A 22,310-nucleotide genomic window follows, 5' to 3' on the forward strand; every position below is an offset into this window, starting at 1 on the left:
AAAGTGCACATTCTGGGTAGGCCCAGTGGCTCACGCCTGTAATCCCAGCACTTTGGGAGGCCAACGTGAGTGGATTACCTGATGTCAGGAGTTCGAGACTACCCTGGCCAACATGCCAAAACCCTGTCTCTACCAAAAATACAAAAATGAGCCGGGCGTCGTGGCGGGCGCCTGTAATCCCAGCTACTCAGGGGGCTGAGAGAGGAGAATCACTTGAACTCGGGAGGCGGAGGTTGCAGTGAGCAGAGATTGCGCCTCTGCACTCCTGCCTGGGCAAGAGAGTGATACTCCGTCTCAAGTTAATAAATAAATAAAATAAAGTACACATTCCTCCAAGAGCAGAGGACCCTGACAGGAAGACTGTTTGAGGTGTTAACAAATTTGCCCATGGAAAACAGGTGCTACCCCTTAACTAGGGTTTAGAACTGTGTGCCTCAGCTCCTCTGAAACAGCAACACTGTAAAACGCCAAGAACCTCAGGCTCAGGCTCTTTTCCAAATTTCAGTCATCTATAAATCACGTCACGTGCTTAGAAGTAGAGCACGTGAATGGCAGGCAGAAGGAGGGCAGTGCTTCTACTGGCTGTCAGGGTGAGGGTTTCTGTATTATATGCTTGATAGTAGCTAGCATGTTGGGAAAGGGAAAAAATAACTCCTTCTAATAAAGACAGTTCACAAATTTCACATAACAAGGGGACAGGGTAGATTATTTTTAAAATAATACTGTTTTGAAAATTACCTAAATTATTTGGGAAAAATATTGAGTAGTTAGCAGCTTTCTCTGGCATAAGAAATATATAATAGTAGTTGGTAGCTTTTTTCTTGAAATAAGAAATACATAAATAACTCACAAATAATTTATATCACAAATTCGTGACAATTTGTTCAACAAATTTTCAGTCACATCAACCAATCAATAATAGCCTTTTAAAAACAAAACTCTAGATTATATTAAACCTATAGGTATTTTCATAGTATGTGTTCAGAAAAGAGCTATTCCTAGTTAGATATAATATAACCAGCTTAAAATATAACCAGCTTAAGTCTCCCCCCAGCTCCCCCCCGCCTCCCCCTGCCCCGAGCCCCCGACATACCCACCCATCCCCCACCTCCCCGCTCAGAGGCTGAAAACAGGTGCAGCAAGGAGTGGTAAAAGGAAAGCAATTTTATTCAAATGCAAGCAGGTGGGGAATGGCCAGGCTCATGCCTTTAACAGACCATTCCCCGTTTGGGGGCTAAGTAAAGGAGTTTAAGACAGAAAAGATATGGGAAATCTGTGGGAATAGTGCAGGAAGGTGCAGGTCTGCGTGTCTTGTTCCAAAGGTTATCTTGAGTAATGGCCTGTCCTGAGGTCCGATTTGCCTTTTCCTGACTTTGGCCTGGTAGTGTTGGGTTAACTGTAAGTAATTCCCCTCTCAAGGGAGGATTCCGCAGCCAGGTTTCCCTACCTTGTTTGTTTCAAAATCGGCCCCCAGGATTTCTAAGCAAGCACTTAATTAGATAAGAAACACTGTGTATGAATGTACCTGGTGGGAAAGGGAGATAAAGTCTAACAACACAAGGCTACATTCTGAGATTCAGAAAGAAGGAAAAAAAAGTTTGAAAATGCATTTTGAGGCTGGGATCCTTGGTTACAATAATTCAACTTGTATATAAAATGTTTCCTCCATAAAATTGGTTGCTCAGTATAAAACAACTAAGGCTGATGTGACTGTGCCCTTTATGTAACAAATGATCTAATAACATGTTAGAGACCTAGTATTCCATGTTTTATCTTCTGTCTCTGGAATGGCTTTTCTGGATGCTAGGTATAATATATCCAATAAAAGGCATAAAGTTCTTTCTGGATTTATGCTGAAGTTGAAAGACAGTAGACATATTCTCCCATACCCAGTTGCTTTAAATTTGCTTTAGCCTTTAATTCAGTCACAAGCCTAGTTGCCTAGATTGCAAAGAGAAATATGAACAGAGCTAAGAAGGAGGAGATAAACTTGGAATAGAAGCCGTACAATGTACAAGTTGGGACAGGAATGGTCTATGCTTACTTTTTTTCCTTCCTGTCTCTCTTTTAAACTTCAGCATGACATAGTTTTGAATTCCAAAGACTGTCCTATATTTTCTATTATACGATCAGACTACATTTGACCTACCTCTCTATCTCATCTCTTGACATCATAGCCCATGACCCAGCTCAATGAAATTATGTATAGGTTCTCCACTGTGTCATGCTTCTATGCATTCTCAACATACTATTTCTTTCTTGTGGAATGTCTTTCTTCTCCATCTAGCTGCTGCTAACTATAAGTGGAAACCTTCCTGCCCTGCCCTGATTGAGATACCATTCCTCTGCACTCTCAAAGCACCCTGTCCATCATGTAACAGTGCTGTTCGTGCCATGGAACAATTGCCAATTTAGTTTGCTCGATCTATCCATAGGCTATAAGTTCCTTGAAGCCCTGGCTGTATCTTCTGGCATTCTGTAAGCTCACAAAATACGTGAAGAATGGTTGAACACACTGTGTTTATGGAAAGCAACTTAGTATAATTTAATACACACTAATCAGGGATTACCCAGAACATGCAGTTTTCTAGCCTGTAAGGCACTTGGATAAATAACTGTGATGAGATGTCATCTGTGTGCTTTCTCTAAACATAGATTACCAATAACAACAACAAAAATCCTAACAATAATAATGTGTTTTCTGAGGTTTAAGAGCATGCTAAAATAATAATGAAAGATGCATATAAACAAGGTTGTATAGAGGAAAAAAATAAATCACAGGGAACTTATTTTGTTCAAATTTGCACCAGAGAAACTGATAAAGGTGGGATTTAAATGGATACAAGCCAAACTGTAGATATTATGTGTTTGACCTTAAAAGATCACAAAAAGGTGTTTGCTTTTTAACAATTACATCTACTGTTTCCTCATACGGAACTTGAACTGTTAGCTGGTACACAAGTTATAGTGGTTTTTGCCATTACTTTAATTTTGCCATTTACTTTAATGGCAAAAACGGCAATTACTTTTGCACGAAACTGATACATTAAAAATGAGTTTCTTAAATGTTCAAACAAACAAGAGTGTCTCTTCAAAAGTGCCATCTAAAAGGTATGTTTTAAATTTATATGCAGTCTTTTTTTAATGGCTGCTTTTACCTCTTGATTTCTTAATGTATAAATAATAGGATTTAAGAGAGGTGTGAAAATTGTGTAAAACACAGAAAGAATTTTATCTACCGAGTATCTGCTGAAGGGCCATACATAGATAAAGACACACGGAGCAAAGAACAGAGTCACAACTGTGATGTGAGCTGACAGAGTGGAGAAAGCCTTAGAGGATCGACTAGCAGCACGGTACCTAACTGAGAATATTATGACTCCATAGGAGGTAAGCAAGAGGAGGAAGCAGACCAGTGACAGGAGCCCACTGTCAGCAATGACCAGGAGCTGTAGGATGTAGGTGTCCTTGCAGGCAAGTTTAATCACAAGGGGAAGGTCACAGAAAAAGTTGTCTATAACATTGGGGCCACAGAAGGGCAAATTCAACATGAAAGCCATTTGACTAGATGAGTGCACAAATCCAACTGCATAGGAGGATAACAATAGCCCAGTGAGCACCCGTGGGCTCATGATGGTCATGTAATGCAAGGGTTTGCATATGGCAACATACCTGTCTATTGCCATGGCTACAAGCAACATCATCTCACTCCCACCCAGGAGGTGCATAAAGAACATCTGGGAATAACATCCCCACCATGAGATGGTCTTACGTTCTCGGAGGAAATCTACAATCATCTTAGGGGTAGCAAAAGAAGCCAGGATCATATCAATGCAGGAGAGGTTGATAAGCAGAAAATACATTGGTGTGTGAAGGCGTGCATCAAAGGTCACAGTCACCAAGATGAGCAGGTTTCCTAACACAATCCCCACGAAGACCACAGAGAATCCCAAGAAGAATAAAATCTGAAGATTTTGAGATTTGGAAAGTCCCAACAAAATAAATTCAGATACCACTGAATGGTTTGCTCTTTCCATATTGTCAACTTTATCCCATAATGATCAAAATAAGTGAGAATAAGGGGTAGGGAAATGATGCATATTGGAAAGAAATGTTCATGTTGATATCCACATTTGGTACTCAGTCAAGGCACTTGAACTTACAAGGACCCTTACTTTTGTGGAATTTTGTCAGTCAGTGATTTTACTAATGGCCCAGAGAACTATACCAAATAGTCAGTAGAATTCAGAATATAAGTTCCTGGAAGACAAAAATAAAAACATTAATAGTACATGAAACCACAAATATATAGGTCATGAATTAGAATCAGAAGACCTCTACAGGACACCTGGGTAAGCTGCTCACTGGGTGACACAGGACAAGTAACTCTCCTTTTGAGGGTTTTCTTCTCAGTGAAAAAAAAAATTGGACTATATGGTATCAAATGCCTCTTTCTGCTATAAAAATCTCTATGAATAAGATAATGATTCTGGTGAGTTTTATAGTCACAGAATAATATTGAGTTTTATTAATGTGGAAATGATATCAAAAATACATCCAGGATTCTCAAGAACCATGTTGTGAAATGGACTCTGGTAAAGAAATATGAATTAGGTCCTGAGAAACTTACCTTATTTCCTCCATGCTCCATTCTTGCATAAATCCCTCACAGGTCAGCATTAGTAGTTGTCACTACACACTTTTGAAGTGTCAAGTATATGTATAGTATATGTATTATATATAACATGTATATTACATACATTTCATATATTTATATATAATTATTTATATAATTCGTTCATTCAACATTTCATGTTATTCACATCAAATACCTCCTCTAGATGGTTAGACAATGTGTACAAACAGCCCACAGTCAAATGTAACTAAATTAATTTCATTTTCAGCTTGTATTCATTTATTCATTCACCTGGTTATTGCTATGTAGTGGTTAGCTGGTTGGACTGTGCATGGTTGTCATAGGTTTCAAAATGACTTAGCTTGATGTAACATTTATGTTGGTAAAAGAAACACAGTTCTTTCAGTATAATCATCTAAATTTATGACAAAATTTGTCATCAACCCATGCTTATTACAAACCGGTTCTATTAGTTCAGCTTTTTAAAAAATTAACCTCCATTGCTAATAGTTTTAAATTAATCTAGGTTTTTACAAAACACCTTCAGTAAATAAAGTATGTGTAGTCATCTTTTTGTGTTGTTATTACTTACAAGACAGGGGAAAAAAACTTTCGTGATGGCGTCTTACATGACTCCCAGGAATGGCCTTTTATCTCCTTTTCCTGTATCCGCATCAGTTATCTGCAATTTACTCTTCCAATCATCAGAAACAGAAAAAAGAGAGACCACAGTGCTATATGTTTCTTTGAGATAATCCCATAGGAACATTTATCCAACTAGGGGTGTATTTTTTCCCCTATGTAAACACATCTGTTGGCCAATTTTCCGCTCTGAGAAACTTAGATTGATGCAAAATATTAAATTGCATCGAATATGTAATTAGAGCCATTAGCTTATATGTCTATAAAGGTTATAGCTCCCTTCAGCTTTATGTCTAATATTTAAGAATTCCTACTAATGCTTCTTTTTGAAACCTGATTTTTGAAGCTGCATTTAAACAGAACAGAACAATTTTCAAATACATACAAAGCAGTTTATAAACACTCCACATCTGGAATAGTGCATATCAAAAACACTAAGTGAATATCTGTTGAATGAATAAACTATGTAGTGCATATTCAGGATCTAAGCTGCATATTCAGCTTAGATGTAGTGCATATTCAGGATGTGCATATGTAGTGCATATTCAGGATATGCATATGTAGTGCATATTCAGGATATGCGTATGTAGTGCATATTCAGGATAAGTCAGCCTTCTTAATCCACAGAAAAATCCACAAAATTAGGATTTTAACAATATTTATTTGTAAATGTCAAATTGAATGTTGAAGTATTTTAAAGTCAGAAATAGAACAGCCATTTTTAAAAAGCTGGTTAAAATATGTTTTTTCCTTTTAATTATCTTTTAAAAAAAAGTAGTTTATGCTAATGTGAAAAAAGCACATCACAGATAACAGAAAGACTGACTGTGAACATTTTAAGAGTTTCTTAGATAACTGTCCAGAAAAACAATACACACTTCAGTACAGTATGTGTGTGTTAGTGTTACAGGTATTAATATTTACATTTATATCATTTTTATTAAGACTGCAGACTATATATTATATGTATAGTTATTTTTCTTGAGTTTTTAACTTATTATATTTAAATGTTTATATTAATATATAGAAACATAACTTTTTAATAGGTGTATAGAATTCCATTTTGTAAATGCTGCATGATGTAATCTCCCCACAAATATAGTTTATTCTTAGAATAAATTTAACATTACTCATAAAAATTATTTTTCATCATATCACTTTCTTCTTTATAAACTTGTGATAACTACCTTATCAATCCCCAACTTCTCCTGGATATTCACAATCAACTCCTCACCCACCCTAAAAATCCAATATTGTTTTTTAATATTACAAAAACTCTTCTATTTCAGTAAAAACAACCTCATGGTTTCCTGCATTATTGATACTTTTTTTTGTCCTATTCCTGTTTGTTTTCTTCTTTTTAGCTAAACAAGTTCCTCTGTCTATATGTAACCAAATTATTCAGTATATCTCAAGCCTTCTCTCCTAAGTAGTAAAACCTTTTCTAGATATGTAACTCATATCAATCTCCACTATATCTATGGTTCATTTCACTTACTCTGCCACTTAATTACTTTCCAGTTATATCATGTGTATTAACATTCTGAAACAAAAGGAACACTTGAACAAGAGTTATAGAAATTTGTTCTAAACTTAGATCCTTTCCATTTTTCATTCTTCTTTCCTCAAGTTAATTTTAAGTTCCTTGAATACAGACAAATTACTCTTATCTTCCTCATAATACACGTTATGTAGGTTGTCAATAGATTTGTCAATAGAGTGTCTGACTGGAAGCAGACAGATATCTAAAAAGAAAAGCTTTGAAAATATTTTGCTGGGAATTATGCAACTAATGATATTTAACTATGGAATAGATGCATTGCATGCCAAATAATCTTTCAACTTTTCAGTCTTTTCTGCAACTTAAACTAATCAATAATTTTCCCTTACAGAACAATCAGTTTGTAATTATAAACCCTAGACACACACATATGCATGCACACTTTCAAAGGGTGTTGAGTTGGCAGGGGGAGACACAGAGAGAAAAGAGAAAATGTTTGCTTTCAAAAGGATCATTTTGATCTTTCTGGCATCCCTCTTTCCTGCAGAAACAAAGATCCCTAACTTTCTTTTTACTGTGAAACACTTAAAGTATATTCTAAAATGATTCATGCTACCTAACTTCAAACTATACTACAAGGCTACAGTAACCAAAACAGCATGGTACTGGTACCAAAACAGATATATAGACCAATGGAACAGAAGAGAGGCCTCAGAAATAACACCACACATATACAACTATCTGATTTTTGACAATCCTGGCAAAAACAAGCAATGGGGAAAGGATTCCCTGTTTCACAAATGGTGCTGGGAAAACTGGCTAGCCATATGTAGAAAGTTGAAACTGTATACCTTTCTTACACCGTATACAAAAATTAACTCAAGATGGATTAAAGACTTAAACATAAGACCTAAAACCATAAAAACCCTAGAAGAAAACCTAGGCAATACCATTCAGGACATAGGCATGGGCAAAGACTTCATGACTAAAACACCAAAAGCAATGGCAACAGAAGCCAAAATTGACAAATGGGATCTAATTAAACTAAAGAGCTTCTGCATGGCAAAAAGAACTATCATCAGAGTGAACAGACAACCTACAGAATGGGAGAAAATGTTGCAATCTATCCATCTGACAAAGGGCTGATATCCAGAATCTACAAAGGAAAATAACAAGAAAATCTACAAGAAAAATAACAAACAACTCAATCAAAAAGCAGGCAAAGGATATGAACAGTCACTTCTCAAAAGAAGACATTTATGCAGCCAACAAACATAGGAAAAAAAGTTCATCATCACTGGTCATTAGAGAAATGAAAATCAAAACCGCAATGAGATACCATTTCAAACCAGTTAGAATGACGATCATTAAAAAGTCAGGAAACAACAGATGCTGGAGAGGATGTGGAGAAATAGGAACGCTTTTACACTGTTGGTGGGAGTGTAAATTAGTTCAACCATTGTGGAAGACAGTGTGGTGATTCCTCAAGGATCTAGAACTAGAAACACCATTTGACCCAGCAATCCCATTACTGGGTATATACCCAAAGGATTATAAATCATTCTACCACAAACACACATGCACACATATGTTTATTGCAGCACTGTTCACAATAGCAAAGACTTGGAACCAACCCAAATGCCCATCAATGATAGACTAGATAAAGAAAATGTGGCACATATACACCATGGAATACTACACAGTTATAAAAAAGGATGAGTTCATGTCCTTTGCAGGGACATGGGTGAAGCTGGAAACCATCATTCTCAGAAAACTACCACAGGAACAGAAAACCAAACACCGCATGTTCTCACTCATAAGTGGGAGTTGAACAATGAGAACACATGAACACAGGGAGGGGAATATCACACACTGGGGCCCGTCAGGGGTTGGGGGTCTAGGGGGGATAGCATTAGGAGAAATACCTAATGTAGATGACGGGTTGATGGGTGCAGCAAACCACCATGGCTTGTGTATACCTGTATAACAAACCTGCACATTCTGCACATGTATCCCAGAACTTAAAGTATAATAAAAAAACTGAGGATAAAGATAATGAATTTTGATATCAATATTTTAATTCTAATGCGTGGACTCATGTGTAATAACTATAATTCAACTGAGTATTAGAAGCTAAAATTTAATTACAGGAGACTATATTCATCAAAATATGAACAGAAAAAGACAAATTACAATTGAACACCTACTTGCTTTTTGTACTGCTTAAGGAATAAAAAATATGAAGGTAATTTATTATGTTCATTACATTCTAATGTTATTATTTTACTTCCCATAATTAGATGTATGTTCCATCTCACATTAATGTTTTGTGTATGATATGAGGTAGGGAACAAGGAACATTTATTTTTCCAAGTGAATACCTAATTGCTCCCACAGAATTTATTTAAAAGGCTGTATTTTTCCCCACTGAATTACAGTAGCATTGTGTTCTGTATCAAGTGGTTGCATGTATGCTAGTCAACTTCTGGATCATGTATGCTATTTCATTAATCTTCCTTGTATATCCTTACACCATAACAACAATGTCTAAGTTACTATAAGCTCTTAAAAAGCATTCACATCTAGTAGCATAAATCTTCCAGCTTTGTTCTTCTTCTTCAGTGTTGGCTATTTAAAGCCAAAAGCATTTTCATATATGTATTTTTAAATCTTCTTGTGCATTTTCACAAAAAAGCCTGCTAAGATCTTTAAGGGAATTGTACTAAATATATAGAGGAATGGTGGGAGGGGTTGTCTGAATAATATTGAATCTTCTACTGCTTAAATGTAATATATTTCTTATTTTTCTCAAGTTTAAAAATTTTATTCAGCAGTATTTTAAGTTTTCAGTGGAGACATCTTGCATACTGTTACAATTAATTTTACTATATTGATCTTAAATTCAGAAACCTTCTTGAGTTTATTTATTTATTTATTTATTTATTTATTTATTTATTGAGACAGAGTCTCATTCCCCCAGGGTGGAGTGCAGTGGCACCATCTTGGCTCACTGCAACTTCTGCCTCCCGGGTTCAAAGGATTCTCCTGCCTCAGCCTCCAGAGTAGCTGGGACTACAGGAACGCCACTGCACCCGGCTAGTTTTTGTATTTTTTGGTGGAGATGGGGTTTCAGCATGTTGTCCAGGTTGGTCTGGAACTCCTGACCTCAGGTGATCCACCCGCTTTGGCCTCCCAAAGTGCTGGGATTACAGGCGTGAGCCACCGCGCTCGGCTACTTATTAATTTTAATAGAGATTATTCTTTTGGAATTTTTATTAATCATGTTGTTTCTGTATGAAAATAGTCCTGTTTATTCTTTTCCAATATTTATGCTTATTATTTCTCATTTTTGTATTATACATTCACTAGGACCTCTAATAAAATATGCATAGTAGTAATAGTGAAGATTGTTTTTCTGGTCTTTATCTTTTTCAATCCTGAATATAACTGACTGAAAACTATTGTTAATACCTTTAATCAAATTGCCAAGGTTTTCTTCTATTTCTACACTACTGAAAATTTTATTTTTTAACTATAAATGAGTGGCTGAATTTTATCAAATTGTTTTGGGGCATCAATTGTTATGACTATAGGCAGTTATCCTTTATTCTGTTAATGTGATGAATTATATTAATTTTTCAGATGCTGTCAACTTGGTTATCATACATTTTATATATTTAATTTTTAAAGATTTTCTTTTTTCATTATACTTTAAGTTTTAGGGTACATGTGCACAACGTGCAGGTTTGTTACATATGTATACATGTGCCATGTTGGTGTGCTGCACCCACTAACTCATCATTTGGCATTAAGTATATTTCCTAATGTTTTCCGTCCCCCCTTTCCCCACCTCACAACAGGCCCCGGTGTGTGATGTTCCCTTTCCTGTGTCCAAGTGTTCTCATTGTTCAATTCTCATCTATGAGTGAGAACATGAGGTGTTTGTTTTTTTGTCCTTGCAATAGTTTGCTGAGAATGATGGTTTCCAGCTTCATCCATGTCCCTACAAAGGACATGAACTCATCATTTTCTATGGCTGCATAGTATTCCATGGTGTATATGTGCCACATTTTCTTAATCCAGTCTATCATTGTTGTTTTTTGTATTTTTTGTATCTTGTTAGGTTTCATATCTTTAGTAAACTTGGTATCAATTTTATTCTAGACCAATACAAATATTTTTGAAGTGTTCCTTCTTTCTCTGGATTTGCATTATCTCATTCTTAAATGTTTGGAAAAGATCATCAATGAAGATAACTGATTCTTGTGTTTTTTAGAAAGACTATTTAATTTTAATTTGTAACTCTTATTTGAAGTTCTGGGGTATCTGTGCAGGTTTGTTACGTAGGTAAACTTGTGTCATGGGGGTTTGTTGTACAGATTACTTCATCACCCAGGTATTAAACCTAGTACCCACTAGTTATTTTTCCTGATCCTCTCCCTCCTCCCGACCTCCACCCTCTGATAGTCCCCAGTGTGTGATATTCCCCTCTATGTGTCCATGTGTTGTCATCATTTAGCATTATGGTTTTCATTTCTTTAAAAAATACGCAATATCCAATTTTTTCTTCTTTTGTTGGTCATGTAATTGTGCTTTCAAGGAATTTGCTTATTTTATCTAAGTTGTCAGCTATTCATGAAAATTGGGCAAAAAGCTAAATAGGTACTTCACAAAGGGGAATATTCAAATGGTTAGTAACAACATGAAAAGATGTTCTACATCATTAAAAATCAGGAAAATGTGAATTATAACCAATTACTATTGGTAGGTACCCAACAAAATAGCTAAAATTAAAAAGTCTTGAGAATACCAAAGTCTGTCAAGCATGTGGAACAACTGAAATTCTCCTACATTGCTAATGGGAGTGTAACGTGGTGCAATCACATTGGAAACCCGTTGGCAGTTTCTAATAGACATGCCTACCCCATGATTCAGTAATTCCACTCCACGTTATATAATAAGAGAAATGAGTGATTATATTCATAACAAATATCCAACCTTTTTTGGATTTAATTAGCTTATTTTTTTATTTTTTTAATCTTTTTTTTATTATACTTTAAGTTTTAGGATACATGTGCACAATGTGCAGGTTAGTTACATATGTATACATGTGCCATGCTGGTGTGCTGCACCCATTAACTCGCCATTTAGCATTAGGTATATCTCCTAATGCTATCCCTCCCCCCTCCCCCCACCCCACAACAGTCCCCAGAGTGTGATGTTCCCCTTCCTGTGTCCATGTGTTCTCATTGTTCAATTCCCATCTATGAGTGAGAACATGTGGTGTTTGGTTGTTTGTCCTTGTGATAGTTTACTGAGAATGATGATTTCCAATTCATCCATGTCCCTACAAAGGACATGAATTCATCATTTTTTATGGCTGCATAATATTCCATGGTGTATATGTGCCACATTTTCTTAATCCAGTCTATCATTGTTGGACATTTGGCTTGGTTCCAAGTCTTTGCTATTGTGAATAGTGCCGCAATAAACATACGTGTGCATGTGTCTTTATAGCAGCATGATTTATAGTCTTTTGGGTATATACCCAGTAATGGGATGGCTGGGTCAAATGGTATTTCTAGTTCTAGATCCCTGAGGAATCGCCACACTGACTTCCACAATAGTTGAACTAGTTTACAGTCCCACCAACCATGTCAAAGTGTTCCTATTTCTCCACATCCTCTCCAGCACCTGTTGTTTCCTGACTTTTTAATGATTGCCATTCTAATTGGTGTGAGATGGTATCTCATTGTGGTTTTGGTTTGCATTTCTCTGATGGCCAGTGATGATGAGCATTTTTTTCATGTGTCTTTTGGCTGCATAAATGTCTTCTTTTGAGAAGTGTCTGTTCATATCCTTCACCCACTTTTTGATGGGGTTGTTTGGTTTTTTGTTGTAAATTTGTTTGAGTTCATTGTAGATTCTGGGTATTAGCCCTTTGTCAGATGAGTAGGTTGCAAAAATTTTCTCCCATTCTGTAGGTTGCCTGTTTACTCTGATGGTAGTTTCTTTTGCTGTGCAGAAGCTCTTGAGTTTAATTAGATCCCATTTGTCAATTTTGGCTTTTGTTGCCATTGCTTTTGGTGTTTCAGACATGAAGTCCTTACCCATGCCTATGTCCTGAATGGTATTTCCTAGGTTTTCTTCCAGGGTTTTTATGGTTTTAGGTCTAACGTTTAAGTCTTTAATCCATCTTGAATTAATTTTTGTATAAGGTGTAAGGAAGGGATCCAGGAAGGGATACCAAAGATCACGTAGTTGTAGATATGCGGTGTTATTTCTGAGGGCTCTGTTCTGTTCCATTGATCTATATCTCTGTTTCGGTACCAGTACCATGCTGTTTTGGTTACTGTAGCCTTGTAGTTTAGTTTGAAGTCACGAAAATGGCCATACTGTGCAAGGTAATTTATAGATTCAGTGCCATCCCCATCAAGCCACCAATTACTTTCTTCACAAAATTGGAAAAAACTACTTTAAAGTTCATATGGAACCAAAAAACAGCCCACACCGCCAAGTCAATCCTAAGCCAAAAGAACAAATATCCAACTTTTATAGAAACAAAGTAACTGTTTAAGAGTTAAGTGGATAAAAAAAATTGGAAGATCACACAATGGCATATCACTCCACATTTTAAAAAAAGAAACTTATGATATGGATGAATCTCACAGATATTACTATGAATGAAAAATACAGTCACAAAATAGTACATACTATTTAATTTGATTTACATAAACTTCAAGAAAAGGCAAAACTAATAAATGATGATAGAACAGTTAGAGCTACTCATAAAGTTGTGCTGTGCCTCTTTTCTGGTTCTACTCCTCCCGCAACCTATGTAAAGTTAGTCTGACTTCTATGTCTGCTGTGTTTACACTGGCAGATACATATATAAAAATAAATTACTTAACTATATACATAAAATTTTGAATCTTTGCACACTTTATGTAAAACCATTTTGCACAATTTGTCATATGTGTGTTACGCCTCTTAAGAAATAAACACACAAATGTTTAAGATAGAAATAAATTAAGTACCTTCTTTCATATAGTATTTTTAACAATCTGTTTTGAAAATTATAATGCCTGAAAAGACAAGATATTTTATTTGTCTCTGGAATAGTGAAGCAGAATGAAAGCCTTGGATAATACATATACTGCAGTTACCTAAAGGATCTCTCAGAAGGAATTTTATCTGGGGACACAAAAAGAGATTCAAGCTTTAACTGGCTATATTGAAAAGAGCAAAATTTGTGTAGAAAAGTAAACACAATCATATTGATACAGCAGTTTGTAGGAAATCTTTCAAATATCTCTTCATGTAAAATAAATAAGCATACATTTGAATTATATAACAAACTCAATAGTTTATTTTCAAAAGGAAAAAATAAATCAAACAAAGAGAAGAAAGAAATGAAACAATTTTTTCCTTTATATGAGTGGTGGGTTAATGCATGTTGATATGATCATTTATCTGTTACCCTCTAGATATTTTATAAAACTCATTTGGTATATTTTTAATATTTAATAAAGACAAATTTGTATTGGGAACTGAGGTGTTTTTTATCTCCTGATATAAGGAGAGAAAATGAAAACACATGTTTATATCTAGCCACTGTAGGAGAAAAACAGAACTAGGAAATGGAAAATGATTCCATTTCATCCACACCTTTCATAGCCATACTATTTCCTCAAAAGGATCTAAGCTGTGAGTGTATAAGTAATCAATAAATGAAGTTACTAATTCAGAGACAACAACAATAAAATGATTTTGAACCCTGTTGACCAGACTTTTCACTGGAATCACAACGTAATTTGACAAAACAGTTGGCTGTATAGGCCATTTGCTGAAATGATAAATGCAGGTCATCAAATGCAAGAGACAAGAAATTAGTCAGCTATTATTTGCGATGGGAGAGATCAAACAATTAAAAATAGTAAATTTCATTTATTTTAACCATTAACTATTTTGGCACAGTGCAGTTCCAACACAACTCCCAAATCCAAGAGGAATTAATTATAACAGAAAATTACAAAGGTAAACAAATGTATCAGAGGGATGTGACTCTTAGGAAATAGTTATTTCCAATATTTCCAATTAAATTGGTACACTTGATTTTCATTTAGATAATATGATTAAAGAAAGAGATTTATGGCCACCAAAGTTTTCTAAGAAATTTTCTATAATAAAGTGAAATATAATACAATTAATCTTCTCTATATTGTGTTCCTAAATTCTTCTTTCTTTGGAGCCTTGAAAATTCATTTTTATCTATTTTCTAAATAGATACCTTTTATATCTGTGTCTGTGCATGAAATTATGGATATATTTTTTGGTTAGTAATGTCTTATTTTTGTGTCTTCTTTATGGTGAAAAGCCACACATGTACCCTAAAACTTAAAGTATAATAAAAAGAAAAAATAAAATAAATAAATAAATAAAATAAAAGATTCCAAAGAGTCTAACTTCCCAATTCCATGGCTTTTAATTGCTGGGGGAATTCATTTACAAGATGCAAGGTTTTCTCAGGGTCATTAATTGACACATTTTTCATGTTAGTAAAAGGAATTTCTCCTTTATAAGAATCGGAACATGAAAAAGAAGACTAAACAAAGTGGGGACAAGTGAAAAAATCCTTAAAGTCGCAGTAACTTCCGGTCACAACTTCCAAAGCAAGCAAGAGGTATGGTGGGAAAAAAACGTTGAAGACATTTTTATGTTTGTATTTTATTAAATTTTTTTTTCAAATTTTAAACGTAAAACATGTTCATTACAGAATATTTGTGAAACATCAAGAGATATAGGAAAAATATAATGAGATGTAATTTTACCTCCAAAGCAAATCATTAAAGCACTTTGATGTGCATGATCTCAATCTATTTTTCTACTGAAATTAAACTATTTTTTCAGTTGTTTAAACATCATTTATATATTGTCTTAGACATTTTTTACATTTCCTCAGTCGATAATATATTTCAAAGATATATCTGTACTCTCATGTTTGTTGAAGCACTATTCACAATAACCAAGGAATGGAATCAATCTAAGTGTCCATCAACAAGTGAATGGATAAATAAAATGTAGTATATATACACAATGGAATGCTATTCAGCTGTAAAAAAGAATGAGATTCTGTTATTTGCAGCAACACAGATGAACCTGGTGGACATAATGTTATGTGAAATAAGCCAGGCTCAGAAAAACAAATAGCACACAATCTCATTCATAAGTGGAATCTGTAAAGTAGAGCTCATAGAAGTGGCGAGTAGTATAGTGGCTGCCAGAGGCTGCGGTGAGGAGAAGTAGGGGAGAGAGGGAGAAGTTGGTCAATGGGTATAAAATTATAGTTAGAAAGAATAAGTTCTGGTGTCCTATTATGTATAGCAGGATGACTATAGCTAATAGCAATGTATTTTATATTTCAGGATAGCTAGAATAAAGGATCTCAAAATTATACACTCACTCTACATTATAGAGTTACCACATTTCAAGAATAAGGGTCCAGAATAGGAAGAGTGAGACAGTGAAATACAACAGACAATTATTATCCAGATCTAGACACAAATATTTATATAAATGTGACATACGATAGGAATAGATTTTTTTAATCAATAAGGAAAATATTAAGTATATGATGACACCACAAAGAAGTAATAAATTCATCTACTAATTCTACTTCTTTATCACCACAAAGAAGTAATAAAGGTACAAAGTGATGGTCGTGGTAACTACCATGATTGATCATAATACAATGTACACATAATCAAAACATCACACTGCATTCCATAAACTTGTACATTATAGGTCAGTAGTAAAGAAACAAAAATTTTAAGATGATAAATGATTTAGAATACATTTCCAATCTACACTCTCTGTAGTAGGTTGCCAAATCAATAGTCGTCAACCTCAATTTTCAGTGCTGCTGCAACGCTGCATGTTTTAGGTAGTAGATGATGAATCAGCACAGCCAGTTACCACCACAAACCTCAACTTATTTACAGGTTATTTTTTACAGTTATATATAAAATAAGTGATTCTCTGATTTGAAATCCTTGGTAGTCAAATGCCAACTACATTTTTAGAGACAGGGCTAGAGTCTAATTTTACCTTATAAAATTTCATAGATTTTGAATGTGTAAAAACTAGAATCTAAGTTAAATCCTAGAAGCCAATATACCAGAGATAAGCACTGTTGCTAGTGTGATCAATTTATGGTTCACCTAGATTTTTATGTAGTTTATATGCATATGTGCATAATTTTTCATTAATATACTATCACAATGTAAAGCGTGGCAACATTTTACAATATAGTAATATATCATAAATTTTTCATATCAACACACAGAGAGTTCTATTTTTAAATCACTCTGCTAAGGATGGGTTTCTGAGGTGCTAATATTTTCTTATTAAAGACAGTGCTACAATAAGCATTATTGATTATATTTATTTGAAAACTTAGGTTATAAATCCTAGAAGTAGAGGTTCTCTGTTCAATTGTTGAAAAACTTTTACATGTAAGAAAAAGTGTCAAGTTTCCTCCAAAAATATTGTGTTGATATATAAAAAAGTAGTATATGAGACTTTTTAGAGCATCATCACACATCTTGACCAAAATTGAATTTATATTTTAATATGATAGATAAAAATGTGCATTTTGTTATTTTAACTTGCATTTCTTTAATTATAAATAAGGTTGAATACTTTCGTGTTTAAAGATATTTGTACTTCTTCTGTGGACTGCCAATCCATATAATCTCTTCACTTTTCCATTGCTTCTTTAACCTTTTCTTTCTAAATGCTAAATGTTATTCATAAATCAGCGATAACAGCTCTTTATTTCATGTTTTGAAAATATATTATCATCTCTTTTCTTGTGTTTACTCTTTTTTTACTTTTTCACTTCCACAGTCAAATGTATGTCTTTGTTTTCATGGATTCTAATTTTATGTCTAGAATGTTTTTATCCATTCCATTATTTTAAAATAATATTCAGCCATTTTTTCTTTCACTAATATCATAATTTTATTTTTACAGATGTATATATTTTACCTCTCTGAAATTTATTTTCATGTGAGATTGGAATCTGATACCACTCTCCAGGCATTAGCAAATTACCCTGTCATCATATACTCGATATTTTCCTTACTGATTAAAAAATCTATTCCTATCATACATCACATTTATATAAATATTTGTGTCTAGATCTGGATAATAATTTTCTGTTGTATTTCACTGTCTCACTCTTCCTGTTCCGGACCCTTATTCTTGAAATGTTGTAACTCTATAATGTAGAGTGAGTAGAGCATGAAGGCACACGCTGCTATGTGACATGGGATAGTCACACATCAGAAAGGCAGGATTTATTAGGGAAGCTTATAAGTAAACATTTAGAAAAGCATCTCCTTCTCTTGTCTTCTCATGGAGAAGCATGCAGGGGCCAAGTTACAGCTGCGTGCAGCATTGTAATGTGTCCCAGGAAAGCAATCTCATCCGCTAATGACTCTACTTTTTTTTAATCAGGAAAATTTGAGAGCAAACTTGGAAGAAAGGATTAAGTTACCAAGCCCTAGAAGATAGGCAATATGAATTTTGAAGTCAGCTTCTGTAGGAGATCATGATAAAGCCAACTCTGGTGTTTATTGATACTGTGGACATCTGACATCAGGAAGAGCCTCCTTTCCTAAAGAAGAGCCATGAGCAGCAGCTGAAACATCATAATGCAACCTTCCTGGAGACTAGTGAACCATGCTGTTAGTGTCTCCCAAATGTTGTGGAATGTTTTTGTTGTTATCATGTAGAAAAATTAGAACTTTTCTTACATTTTCAGTTTCATTTGGTTTATTTTTGTATCCTTGAGCCAACACCAAATTGTTTTATTATGTAGTTCAATAGTACGTCTTGGTACATAATAGCATAAATTCTCCATCTTTTTTCTGTTAGATTGCCTTTGTTTACTTTGCTTTTTGCATTTCCATATACATGTTAGAATTAACTTGTCAATTTTCAGAAAAAAACTTCTCTGGAATTCAGGTTGAGATTGTGTTGAATATACAGATGAATTTAAAGATACTTGACATATTTAGATTCCCTAATATTGAGACATTATTGCATTCCTACAATGAAAGAGCTAATAAAATACCAGATATGCAGGGAATCAGTAGGATAATTACGTATAACCCTTTGTTGAGAATTTTGACAATATTTGATTAGTTGAAAATGGCCTACTAATTCTACTTCTTGTAATCTAAGCTTGAAAAAGCCTTTGACATGTAAATATATATATTGCCTTATTTTTATAATAGCAATTAGTTAATAAAACTAAAATTTTTATTTGTAGAATGGTATGACAGGATACCACTCATTCAATTTTTAATAAACCACACACAAAATACTAAGATGATAACTGAACTTTACTTTTGCCAGTATTCTTTATTTTATTGAAAAATTGTGAAGCAAAGTGATATAAATACATTTATTATTTCTGAATAGTAGTATGGAGATCTTTATTATATTTTTCTTTAGTTTTTCTGACTCCTTAAAACATTTAAAAATATTTAAATCTACATTGTGTCTTTTCTATTAGTAAGGTCTCTTTGGCAGGGCACCGTGGCTGACACCTGTAATCCCAACACTTTCAGAGGCCAAGTTGGGAGGCTGTCTTGAAGCCGGAAGTTCAAAAGAAGCCTTGGCAACAAAATGAGACACCCCGTCTCGATATTAAAAAAAAAAAAAAATTAGCCAAAAGTGGTGGCATGCACCTTAGTCCCAGCTACTCTGGAGGCTGAGGTGGGAGGATTGCTTGAGCCAAGGATTCCAAGGCTGTAGTGAGCTATGATCACACCACTGCACTTCAGCCTGGGTGAGAGAGCGAGACTCTGTCTCAAATAAATAAATAAAAATAAGGTTTCCAGTCAGATATAAACTATTTCATCTTTTTCTGTTTATTTTAGCTCTCATTTTAAAAATACTGTATTATTATGTCTTAGCTAGCTTGTTTCAAAAATTTTGGCTACCATTATTTGTATTTAAATGGATATCTTTTCACATGGGTCTGCTTTACCTATCTAGAACAAACATGGAGGTGTTCCCTGTCAATCACTTTTTTTTTAAACCAGAGTTCTGCACTTTATAATATCATTATAAATGGTATGGATAGTTTAAGAGATCTGTTTGGACATTAAGCTGCTTGTCAGAGAAAGTAAGTTAAGCAAGGCAGAGGGAAGCCAGGAATAAATGTTCATTATGCTATCTCTGAGTGCTGTACTCCCCAATCTACTAAATTCATGTGCTCGTGGGAGGAAACTCAAATACTGGACCCTTCTTTCAATCTCAGGAAAATTAAGGCCACCTCAAATTGCACAACCATAGATTCACATGTATCAAGGATTCGTTCCGTTTACCATCTCTGCTTATCTTTCAGCAGCAACTACAGAAGTGACTCCTAGTATGTTCATGTTCCATATTCCATCTTATCAATTTCATTTTTCTTGATCCTTCTCAATTAAAAAACCATTTGCCTCCTCCTTCACTTGCATGTTCCTCATCATTTTTGAGTGTAGAAAGAGATTTGAAGATGGACAGGCCCTCTTCTTTGCCTATGGAGGACCAATAAATCTGTTCCTCAAATTCTAAAGAGGTGGCAGGAAATTTCCATACCTCCTTACCAACTGGGTTATTCACCTTTTTCAAGATTGATGTAGATATGAGTTACATATTGATGGCTTCAAATTTATTCAAACATATTGGCAGTTATTCATAATTTTTGCTGATAAATTATGTCTACTCTTTTTTAATATTGGATTCATTTTTGTTCAATACTTTTGATTCTTTTTGCACATTTCAGCGAATCTTAGAAAGCAGTGGTAAGTACATATGTATTTCATTTCTCATATCTCTCAGAATTTAATTTTTATTTTGTTTTAGGTCATATATGCCAACAGACAAACAAATGGAAAAACAAAATCAGTCCACGGTGCCTGAATTTATTTTGCTGGGATTCAAAAATCTCATGAGCTACAGATTTTCTTTATCTTATTTTTTCCATTCTCTACATATCCATAATTAAGTAACCTAATCATTTTCTTTGTAGTGAAACTGGATCCTCAATTGCATTCTCCCATGTACTTGCTACTGGCCAACCTGTCTTTTATTGATATGCCCCTGGCCTCCTTTGCTACTCCTAAGATAATCGATAATGTAATTAGTGAATATAGGACCATCTCCTATGAAGGCTGCATGACATAGAGATTTTTCCTTCACTTTTTAAGTGGAAGTGAGATGATTTTACTCTTAGCCATGGCAATCAATAGATACTTTGCCATACGCAAACCCTTCCATTACAAGTCCATGGCATCGGACTTGCTCCTCGCTCCTGGACCAAGATTTCATGCACACTATGAGCCAAATTGTTTTCACAGTGACTTTGCCATTCTGTGGTCTCAGTGTTGTGGATATTTTTGTGTGTGTGATCTGCCTTGCGATCAAACTTGCCTGTACAGACACTTACATCTTGGAGCTATGAGTCATTGCAAACAGTGGACTACTTTCTTTGCTGTGTTTCATGTTTCTGCTAATCTCCTATAGCACCATCCTGACTACTATTTGACATCATTCCTCCAGGGGGTCTTCCAAAACTGTCCACTCTTTCAGCCCACATTATGGTGGTGGTACTGTTCTTCAGAGCTTGCATCTTTATGAAAGGCCATTCAGCACTGTCTCCGCTGATGTCTGTGTTTTAAACAATTTTTGCTCCCCTTTTAAATCCAATCATCTACACATTCAGGAATAATGACATGAAGAAAGCATTAAGAAAAATGAAGATTAACTTTGTGAGTTCTAGATCAACTTGATAACTAAAATATTATAATCACTAAAAGCATCATCATTATTGCTGTCATCATCATGATCCAAAGACACTGAAGTGGAGCATTTTTGTACCAAACGTAAGCCATATTTTGGGATATAATAATCGATCCCCATGTAAGTGTATATGCAATACAACATTCTGATTTTTCCTCCAAGTACAAACTATTCCAATATGTTATTTGCTTATGTTGTAATTTTATGTTGCCTATTGATTAAATTATATTTTTAAATGTAATTTATCGAGTGCTATTCGTGTATGAGGCACTTTCCATAAATTTTCTCCTATTTCACGACAAGGAAAATAGAGAATATTATTTACATATTATCAATAGGTAAAAAAACTGAGCATTATAAAATGTAATGAACTTGCCACAGAAATATAAGTACTAGATCCAGTATCAGATCCTATACCTAACTACAAAATCTATGTTTTTCTAACTAAAAATGTTTTCCTATCTACATTTTAGTAACATAATTTTTTTGTTTTCTGAATGCTTCTTTACAGATCATAGTCCTCAATAAATAAATCTTTGCAAAAAGAAAATAAGTGATATTTTATTAACCTGAAAGTAAATACTGTCACTAATACCAAGACATTTGAATCTTCTTCTCCTCCAGTTTTTTTTTTTTTTTTTTCTGTTTGTTTGTGTGTGTTTGCTTATTTGT

General features: G+C 34.4%; 1 protein-coding gene across 1 annotated transcript; it reads right to left on the reverse strand.

The window, feature by feature from the left end:
- Positions 1-3,104: 3,104 nt before the first annotated feature.
- On the reverse strand, positions 3,105-4,037 carry LOC134760122 (olfactory receptor 4K13). Its single transcript, XM_063715801.1, has one exon. The coding sequence runs from the start codon at positions 4,035-4,037 to the stop codon at positions 3,105-3,107; it is 933 nt and encodes a 310-aa protein (XP_063571871.1).
- Positions 4,038-22,310: the final 18,273 nt, after the last annotated feature.

Source organism: Pongo abelii, chromosome 15, assembly GCF_028885655.2.
Source record: "Pongo abelii isolate AG06213 chromosome 15, NHGRI_mPonAbe1-v2.0_pri, whole genome shotgun sequence".
NCBI classification, from domain to species: Eukaryota; Metazoa; Chordata; class Mammalia; order Primates; family Hominidae; genus Pongo; species Pongo abelii.

Excerpts from the sequence above, each read along its gene's own strand:
- LOC134760122 (XM_063715801.1), bottom strand. The coding sequence starts at position 4,037 with ATGGAAAGAGCAAACCATTCAGTGGTATCTGAATTTATTTTGTTGGGA.